General features: G+C 42.2%; 1 protein-coding gene across 1 annotated transcript in view; it reads right to left on the reverse strand.

Moving 5' to 3' along the window:
• KHDRBS3 (KH RNA binding domain containing, signal transduction associated 3) overlaps positions 1-10,811 on the reverse strand; it is a 146,007-nt gene that overhangs the window by 6,194 nt on the left and 129,002 nt on the right. Inside the window, exon 5 of the mRNA XM_007940572.1 lies at positions 9,723-9,862. Coding sequence (XP_007938763.1) covers positions 9,723-9,862 — 140 coding nt within the window. The remainder of the gene's footprint in view (positions 1-9,722; positions 9,863-10,811) is intronic.

A 10,811-nucleotide genomic window follows, 5' to 3' on the forward strand; every position in this document is an offset into this window, starting at 1 on the left:
CTCTTCTCCACAGTTATCTACCACCCCTCCACTGAAGAAAGACGTGGCAGTCTGCTTTCCTAAGTATTACACCTAGGAAACTCTGTAGGTCATGGTGAGTCGGGATCTACCTGCCGGCAACAGGTGGGTTTTTCCCCAAAATGATATTAAATTACACGGGGGAGTCGGGGGAAGGGAACCCCACTTAAAAAAAAGAATCCAGAAAAGTTCCGAAAATGAAGAAGGGGCACTACTAAACTAGACATTTTAAGGCATTCCTGGAAGATGAAAAGCTGACAGGATTAAAATGAAAGAAACAGGAGTAAAACACTGTGGACAAAACACTGCCAAGGAGGTAAGAGCCTTCCTAAGGGAGCTAGAGAGACGCCAAATAACTGCATGCCAGGAAAAAGAAAAACTGATTCGTGGATGCCACGGTCCAAAGATGCAGGGCTCTGAAGAACTAGTAAAGAACAAGAATGTTCTCTGAAACAATAAAGGTAAGCCTCTATTTGTGGAAATGGCTCAGGAGGTAGAAGGGCACAGACTGGTGCTCTGAATCCACACAATCGCTTGGAATTAGGCCAGGCACCAAGGAAGGAGCAGTCACTGCCCTACCCTGTGCTCCTGCCCCATGTCCCCACGGCAACCGATCCTTAAATCTTATAGTCTATTTTGTCTATACATCAGCCTTTTACCATTAATTTAAGACCATGCTAAAACTTGGCTTAGGTTTATTTAAATTGTAATTTGGCTGAAAGTTTCCAGACCAAACTGGTTTTTCCATTCAACGATTCATGTTGTTGTTGTTGTTATGTGCCATCAAGTTGAACCCGACTCATGGGTTTCCGAGATGGTATCACTACCGAAGTAAATTGCCCAACCTTCCTTCCGAGGAATGGCTGGTAGGTGTGAATCACCAGCCTTGTGGGCACGATGCTACCAGAGCTCTCCAACAATTCATACACATTTTATTTTGTTATGCTTAGGTTATTTTTTTTTTAAAAAAACTTTATTGTGATTTGGTTGAAATTTTGCAAGCAGATTTGTCTTACATTCAACAGTTCATAAATGTTTTGTTAGGTTTTTTTTTTTTTTTTTTTTTACTTTTCATTGTGATTTGGGTGAAATTCTGTAAAGCAGATTCATTTGACATTCTACATGCACATTTTATTCTGTGACACTGGTTACATTCCCTGCAGTGTAACAGCTCTCTTCCTTTCTCCCTGTGGTTACGCTTTCCCGATGTCCTTCTGGCCTGTAGGTTCCTGCCTCCTTACCTTTCTTAGGCTTAGGTTTTAAATGCCAAGTTTTCTTTTTATTTTAATTTGTGTTTAGATTGGTTTCAACACTGATCTCCACTGAGATTTATGAGACAGTAGAGTTTTACTATTTGGAAACTAAAGTCAATCACCATTAAGAACTATGTAGTCAAAAAATAGTAATAACACAACCTCTATTTTTCACAATTGGTTATTTTTCTTATTTCTTTCATTTTAGAAGACTCTGGTAGCATAGTGGCTAAGGCACCTGACTACTAACCAGAAGGCTGGTGGTTCAAACCCACCAGCCACTCCCCGGAAGGAAGATGGGGCAATCTACTTCTGTAGTGATACTGCCTTGGAAACCCAAGAAGGGGTCGCTATGAGTCGGGTCTGACTCAACGGCACATAACAACAACAACTTTAGGAATAACATATCTGTTAAAGAGGATTTTTCTGGTTTATCAGTTATTTCAGTTTCTTAACTTTAATGCAGTATCTGTATATCCCAAAGCCAGCATGTAACCTCGAGATGCACTGACCTGAAGGTTTACAATCACTACTTCTAATGCTTCAGACAAATGAATTCACATTGCAGGACTCAGAATGCATAGGAAAAAGGTAGTGCCAAATTGGTTGCTATAAATTTCTGGGTGAACTAGGTGAGAGAACTGTCATCAAGGAAAACTTATAAGGAACAGGTTAAAAAAAAAAAAAAGCCATTGCCATTCAATCAGTTCTCACTCATAGTGACACTTTATGACAGAGAACTGACCCATAGGGTTTCCAATGCTGCACACCTTTACAGAAGCAGAATGCCTCATCTATTTCTCATGGGGTGGCTAGATAGGTTTGAACTGCCAACCTACTGGTTAGCAGCCAAATGCTTTAACCCTGATGCTACCAAAGCACCTTAATGACCGAGCAGAAAGTCTTAAACTACCCAACCACATCAAGTTCACCAAAGGTTTTCTAAGTTTGGGTTGTCTTAAGATAAAAACTAACTTTAGACGGCATAATTTGAGATTATAAACAAAGTTGGATAGTTGTAGGGAGCACTTCTCTTTTCCTTCCTTTTTATTTCCAACCTGCTGCTCAATGTTTACATCGTCTAGTGAGAATGTGAGGTCCTGGAGGGCACAGGTCCTGTCTGTCCTGTTCACTAGCACCTCCCCACTGCCTCTCGCAAGGCCTGATGCAAGGGATGCACTCAATAAAAGATCAGAGGGTGGAATGGATGGGTGGGTGGTGGATGGATAGATGGAAGGACGGATGGATGGATGGGTGGATGGATGAATGTAAAAGCTACCTGTACAAGACTGCTCAGTGGTGAGTGCTAGATTAGAGGGTGTACTTCCCATGATTCCTCTCACCCAGCCCTGTACCCACAATCCCCCACCCTTGACATCCAACCCCATGCCAAACAGGTTCTAAAAGAGAAAAGAGAAATAACCCAGGCCTGTTATTGTTCATTCTATCTGTCCTCTTCAGTTATCTCAGTAGGCTGACAAGGACATGCCACATCTGCTGAGTATTGGAAATGTGTGCCTACATATGACCAGAGAGGGAACCATGATGATTTTAGCAAAAAGAATCTCATATTTTACTCTTTTGACAATTCTCCTGATCACATTTCCTAATCTCTGCCCATGACTTCAAATGGTTAAAATCTTTTTTTTTTTTTAATGTATAAACAGCAAAACATTACTTCTTGTTGTTGTTGCTGTTGCTATGTGCCGTCGAGTGGGATCTGACTCATAGCGACCCCTCCTTGGGTTGCCGAGGCAGTATTACTATGGAAGTGGACTGCCCAACCTTCTTTCCAAGGAGTGGCTGGTGGGTTTGACCCTCCAGCCTTCTGGTTAGCAGTCAGGTGCCTTAGGCACTGTGCTACCAGAGATCCTATTACTTAGTAGAAACATTAAATAATATTCCCTTTTTAAACTGGATTAAGAATGAAGTCAGAGATGTTAGAGATTGTTTCAATCACTGGAAATGGTGTCTTTTCCCTCCTGTAGAATGTGAAGTTATAAACAAGCATCAGAAAAACTGAATACACATTACAATCGTGAGTATTTCACCCAGTAGATGGTGCAGTGCCTAAGGTGTCTGACTGCTAACCAGAAGGTTGGCGGTTCAGTCACCAGCCACTCCAAAGAAGGAAGATGGAGCCATCTACTTCCGTAAAGATTTACTGCCCTGGAAACTCAACGGGATTCGCTGTGAGTCAAAATTGACTTGCTGGCAGCAGGTTTGGTTTTTGGGGAGGTTTATGCTATGATTTATGTTTATCTACTGATCAATATTAAAATGTTTTGTTTTCTTTTAATGAAGAGTAAATACAGGAAAATAATTTCTTTCTTTCATGATTGGCAAAAATTATAGAAATTTTAAATAAGAGTAATAAAAAAAGATGTTAGTGGGATGTTCTCTTCTCAGGACACTCAACCACCAGAACCCTCAGAGCAGTATTCTCTCCCACTCCCTCCCCACTGTCCATCAACTAGACCATCTGTGCCTTCGATGACAAGAGGTCCTGACACCTGACTCGTACACCCCACCTCCCTGGCAGAGTGCAGGCTAACTGCCTCAGGAATGGGTTTGTTTGTTTCTTCTTGCCTTAAGGTCTGCTGAGTTCCTCTCACTGAAGGACTCCCTCAGTTCTCAGTATCAGGTTAGTTTTCTTTAACATGCTTTCTGATGGTGCATTCATCAACAGGCACACTGGCACTGATGAGCAGAGACCAACAAAAGGAGAAAAATGTGGTTCCTTTTAATATCATCCTTATCGGCTTTGTGAAGACACTATGCGAGGCAAATAATGCTGCAAACTGAGGGAGAACCTCTGGCCAGAACTCCTCACTTAAATGGCAGCCTGGATGAGCATGTAAGAAGAGCTACCAAAGCCAAAGTCCTCGCAGTCACTGCTCCTGACCACAGCCACACATGCCCATGCAATAAACACCGGGACACACGTAAGCCCAAGCGAGCCTTCAGTGCCAACCTGAGCATGGTTTTCATTATCCAATGTGCCAGAGAGTATCTTCTAGAAAGACGGTAAATGAGAGCCTCGACTAAACAGCTGAGCCAGTTCAGGGTGGAAGGACTCACCAGCACGTTGCCACAGAGCAGTAATGTCCCCAACCCCGTCCTGTCAGCTTTCAGAGTCAGCAGTCCTGTTTTCATGACAGGCCATTCATTCAATGTCGCCACCATCCACTGGGCCCTTCCTGCACCAGGAACTGGTTACAAAGACGAGTAGGTCACTGGCCTGAATTCAGGGAGCCCAGAGTTTAAGAGGGGAAAGTCACAGGAAGAAGTAACTATAACAGAATAGTACATGGGGGGAGGGGGCAGGAGAAACAGTACAGTAGACTAAGAGAGTAAAGGACACGTATCTCTGGGTGGCAGAGTAGGTATGACAAACTTAGGAAGATGGGAAAGGAGTAAGACAAGACAGTGTCAGAGAGCAGAGGGTGAAAAGGCTTGGAAGCAGAAAAGGACAGGGACTTTTGGTGGCCTGTGATTCGGGTGTGGCTCCATGGCAAAAGCAGAGGGCCAGAGTCACTCCCGGCTTTTACCAGCTGTCTGTCTCACAGAGACTTCCGTCTAAGCTGCAGCTGCCACAGCTGTACAATGGAGACCTTACCCAAATCCTACTTATTTTTTAAATGTCCAGCTCAAACCCAAACTACTCTTCTTCTGAGTAGTGTTCTCACAATATTCCCACCCTGAAGTGGAATTCCTACAGCACAGCCATTCGCTCGACCCTTCCACCAAGGCCTTGGGCAAAAACTTCTCTCACTTAGCCTCCTTCCTCACCAATGTCAGTGCTATCAGAGAGCAGGGAGATCCGGGCTGCACAGTCCTAAAAGGCAGCACTAGGGCTGACAGGGAGAAAGGATAGAGACAGAAATGTTTATACAAACATGCCAACAATCAGAACTGGAGGACGATGATAGACTTCAAAGAAAGGAAGGAACTCTGGGTCATCAAAGAATACATCAAGGTTGGATAAAAGACAAGGGAAATAAAAGTTTCTTGCACTAAGTGGGTGTACTTCCTCATACATGATCTTATACTGTCAAAAATTTTACAAATACCAAATCTGTAACCTGTTGGGGGAAGAAACAAATGGCCTTGGATCTTTTTAATACTCAATGTAGAACAACAAGGCAGACACGCAGCAAAAGAAAGAAAGAAAGGAAATGCCTTGAAAACTGGATGGAAGGCAGTCTAAGGACAAGTGATTATCAACAGGTGGATAACGGGGCTATAAGCGATGACCTCAAGCCCCGGCTATCACAAGGTGATCCACAGACCAACAGCTCTGGAGGGCGTGGATGAATGCAGCAGCTCAGCCCACTGTGACCGTGACCAGGCTGTGGCCTGTAAGAAGGTCCCCAGTGATGTGCACATACACTGAAGTCCCAGAAGCATGGCCCCAGAGCCACATTTTAGGTGATCCCCCAAGATGTTCACAGTAGGCTTGGCCACAGCCATCGTTCAGGGGTCCCCATTCCTCACCCTGATGAGTTCTCCTGGGTGTTCTGAGCATCCCTAACTCCACCTGCCCAGACTCACATTTGCCCATCAATCTCAGGCAAGAAACAAACAAAAAAAATCTTGGAATAATTAAGACTCCCTCTCAGAAAGCTCATGGAGATGAAGAAAGGTTGTCAAATGTGTCAAGGATTCTAGAGGGAAAAAAAAAATGTGTCCCTCAGTTGTGATTGCATCAGGGCAAGGACCTCAAATAGACCTTGGGGAAGGATCTCCTGGCTGTGACAGCAGTGGTAGCGGGCCGAGACCCTGTCATTAGATCCTGCAAGCACCCGCGCTGCAAACCTGCTACGGCCCAGGAGTCAGTGGGTCCCAAGGGCACCCAATTAGCAATGCTGGCACTAATGAGAGTGTTCAGAGCTTCTGCTACCGTGGTGTTTTCTTGCTATAATCTGCTGCTTCCATAAAACTCACAGCTAAAAGCCAAACAGTTCTGTATGTTTATAAGCTCTCTCTCCAGCAGACCCGGCAGCACTCTTGCTAAATTATAAAATGAGGACTAGCATGAGTAGTTGTCCTTTCTTTCTGCTCTCTGTTCCTCTCCTTCACTAAGAAACCCAATGGAAAGGACAGAGTGTCAGGCGGAAGTTTACACACTATGACATTAACTAAGCGCCTATTTCCACATCTGTAAACTCCTCACAAGATCCTGGTGATCTGCCCCACATAGACTTCTGTAGTCAGTGGCCATGAAGTTAATTCCAACTGCTGCTGGTGGTCCCATGAGCTCCAAAGTGAAACTGTGCCCCACTGTGTTTTCAATGGCTGTGGTCTTTCCAAAGTAGATCTCAGGACATGCTTCCAAGTTACCTCTGGGTAGATTAGAACCACCGACCTTTCCGTCAGCAGAACAACGCATAAGCACCACTCAGGGACCATATCCAAATCTACGTTCATTTTATACTGCAACAGAACTTGTTTCTAATTTCTCTGACACAGCTCTGATCTGTGTATTCTTCCATCTTCTTTTGATGTTTCCTTCATCATTCAATATTTTGCCCATAGAATCTTTCAATATTGCAACTTGAGGCTCGAATTTTTTCTTCAGTTCTTTCAGCTTGAGAAATGCTGAGCATGTTCTTCCCTTTTGGTTTTCTAACTCCAGATCTTAGCATATTTCATTATAAAAATTGACTCTGTCTTTTCAAGCTGCTCATTGAAATCCTCTGTTCAGCTCTTTTATCTTGTCCTTTCTTCCATTTGCTTTAGCTACTATCCATTCAAGAGCAAGTTTCAGAGTCTCTTCTGACATCCATTTTGGTCTTTTCATCTTTTCCTGTCTTTTTAATGATTTTTTTCTTCATGTATGATGTTCTTGATGTCATCCCACAATTCATCTGGTTTTCCGTCACTGGTGTTCAATGCATCAAATCCATTCTTCAGATGATCTCTAAATTCAGGTGGGATATAATCAAGGTAATATTTTTGCTCTCATGGATTTGTTTTAATTTTCTTCAGCTTCAACTTGAATTTATATATGAACAGCTGACGGTCTGTCCGACAGTCAGCTCCTGGCCTTGGTTTGGCTGAAGATACTGAGCTTCTCCATTACCTCGTTGCACAGATGTAGTCGATCTGATTCCTGTGTACTCCATCTGGCAAGGTCCACACGTATAGCAGCCATTTATATTGTTGAAAAAAGGTATCTGCAGTGAATGAGTCATTGGTCTTGAAAAATTCTCTCCTGCAATCTCTGGCATCATTTCTACCACCCAGGCCATATTTTCCAACTACTGGTGATTCTTCTTTGTTTCCAACTTTTGCATTCCAATCACCACTGATAATCAATATATCTTGATTGCATGTTTGGTCAATTTCAGGCTACAGAAGTTGGTGGAAATCTTCAACTTCCTCATCTTTGGCTTTGGTGGTTAATGCATAAATCTGAATAAATAGTAGTATTAAGGCTCTCTTGTGGGCACATGGATATCATCCTATCACTGACAGCACTGTACTTCAGGATAGATCTTGAAACATTTTTTGTGACAATGAATGCCACACCATTCCTCTTCGTCATTCCCAGCATAACAGATCATATGGTTGTCTGATTCAAAATGGCCAAAACCAAACCATTTCAGCTCACTAATGCCTAGGATATTGATCTTTATGTGTTCCATTTCATTTTTGACAACTTCCAATTTTCCTGGATTTATACTTCGTACATTCCATGTTCTGATTATTAATGGATGTTTGCAGCTGTTTCTTCCCATTTTGAATATATAACCAAACAACGGTACATACACACAATGGAATTCTATGCAATGTTAAAGAATAATGAAGAATTTGTTTTTTCATAACATGGATGAACTTGTAGGACATTATGCTGAATTAAATAAGTCAAACACAGGAGGACAAATACTGTATGAATCCATTATTATAAAAAGTCAAGGAAAGGTTTACACAGGGAAGAAAACTATCTTTGATGGGTTACCAGGGATATGACAGGAGGAGAGGGAAAACTGCTAGTTAGTTAAGAAACGTGTGCTGATGTGGGTAAAGAGAAAGGCAATATAATAAAAGCACGTGACCAGCGCAATATCACAAAGAAAAAGGAAGACACGGTGCAGAAGAAGTACAGACAATAAAGGTAAATACTATTACATACACAATACTGCATTATCAGTAATAGCAAACACTGACCCACGGATGGATACACAGTTAGACAGGCAAGATGATTAGGTATGGGTAGGCCAGTGGGAATATACCCATGGCCATACATAGGTTAGGAGCTCTGGTAGCACAGTGCCTAAGGTATCTGACTGCTAACCAGAAGGTTGGTGGTTCAAATCCAACATCCACTCTGTGGAAGCAAGACTGGGCAATCTACTTCTGTAAAGATTTACCACCTTGGAAACCCAATGGGGGTCTCTATGAGTCAGAATCGACTCAATGGCAAGGGGTTGGGTTTGGTTTTATACGTAGGTTGTTGGGCAGATGATATTCCTACATGTGTATTCGTATGTACCATAAAAATGCTCATACATAGTATTGAGTTAACAGGGGACAAAATTAGGGTAACTTCTTAGCCACACCTAGGCACCTTGAAGGAGTGAGTCACTGGGCCTGTGGACTTGGGACCATGGTCGCAGGGGACACAAGCTCACCTGACAGAACACAGTACACGAGAACACTGTTCTGTATCCTACCTGGGAGAGTAGTGACTGGGGCCTTTAAAGCTTGTGGGCAGCCATCTAAGCTGCAACTACTGATCTCTCCGCACCCAGAGCAAAGAATAGTGAAGGAAATCAAAGACACATGGAAACAATTAGTCCAAAGGACTAATGGATCGTGGGAACCTTAGTGTACACCACCATGAGACCAAAAGAACTAGAGGGTGACTGGCCTCCACTGCCAACCACTCGGAAAGGGATCAAAATTGGAGATCCTGAAAAGAGTGCAGAAAATGTGGAACTAAACTAAAAAACAAACAAACAAAGGAGTCATCAATCCAGAGACAGAAATACAGATTCTACATGACTGGCACCAGCCCACCAGTTTTCAGATACCACAGGTCACTGATGGTGAATAAAATAACAGCACATCATTGGACACCCACTTAGCACCTGACGTGTTGGTGATGTGGCATCTGGTAGGAAAACACGCACTCCATGATCTCTACCTACAGGCCACTACCAGGCCATACACTAACAAGCACCATTGGAAAGAATTATGGAATTAATGTTGGGTGGATTAAATAGCTTATCTAAGGTCATCAGCTGGTAAATGGAACAAGGAATATTTAAATATATTTATACACCTAGGAATAACTCACATCACAGTGAATCCCCTTAGTAGGGTATCTTAATACCTGAATATATATTCTTACAGACTTACTACTGAAAAACTGATAGAGCTGTTTTGGTTATTAGTAAAGTATACACTGATCTAAAAATATGTACATTAGTTAATTATACCCACCTGGTTACTGCAGGGGTTGGTACACCTCTTGTACGCAAGGAGGGTTTCCCTCGAATGACTGGGACATCTGTATTTTCCGAACCACCATTCAAATATGTTAACTCCTGGAGCTGTGCTTGCCTGATTTCATCATTATAGTCCTAGAGAAGAAAAAAGGTACCCTAACTGATCTCATGTTCAAAGTGTGAAAACACTTCAGGACAAAAACAACATTTTTTTTTTTTTAATATAAAGAGAGGAGAAAATAGTTGAATTCACAAAACAAGATTAGAGTCTGTGAAAATGAAAGTGTATCAATAAACTTCTGTAAATTGGTGGGGGGGGGGGCAAAATAATATTTCCCAAGCTAACATTTTCAATCATCATCCATAACCCCTTTCCCAAGGCATTCTTTCCAAATGAAGCACAGTAACAGCAAATTACCATGTAAACAAGAAGCTCTGCTCAGTAACCTCCGCTAGGGGCAGAGGTTAAAGCATTCTGTTGCTAACCAAAAGCCTGGTGGTTCAAACTCACCAGCTGCTCTGCAGGAGAAAGATGAGTCTGATTTCATAAAGACTTACAGCCTTGGAAAGTTCCACCCTGTCCCACAGCATTGCTGTAAGTTAGAATTGACTCAATGGCAGTGGGTTTGGCTTGGAACTAATATACAGAAATTGGTATTTACAACTCAATTCAACTAATAGTTGTTAAGTATCAATGCTGTGCCTGACGACAGAAAAACAGAGAAAAATAAGCCGTGGCGCATAGGCACGGAACTCAAGACCTAGCCAAAGAGAAAAGCACACATGAGACATGATAGCTTCCCTGAAACTAAAAGCTGTACCTACAGCTTCTGTCCATACATTTCCACTTGGGTGTTGCAAAAGTAGCTAGAATTCAGTATTTGCAAAATTGAACAGAAGCAGACTGTGATAAATTAAGATGCATATTGAAATCAACAGAGAAACCAGTAAGAAAATAACAAACAAAAAAGGAATTAATGCTATGACAAAATGTATCTATTCAACACAAAAAAGGCAATAAGAAGAAACAGTAACACAAAAGGATAAAACATGAGACACACACAAAAAAAACAACTTATAAAAT

This window comes from Orycteropus afer, unplaced genomic scaffold (assembly GCF_000298275.1).
Source record: "Orycteropus afer afer isolate SDZICR_OR568_19922 unplaced genomic scaffold, OryAfe1.0 scaffold00069, whole genome shotgun sequence".
Classification (NCBI taxonomy): Eukaryota; Metazoa; Chordata; class Mammalia; order Tubulidentata; family Orycteropodidae; genus Orycteropus; species Orycteropus afer.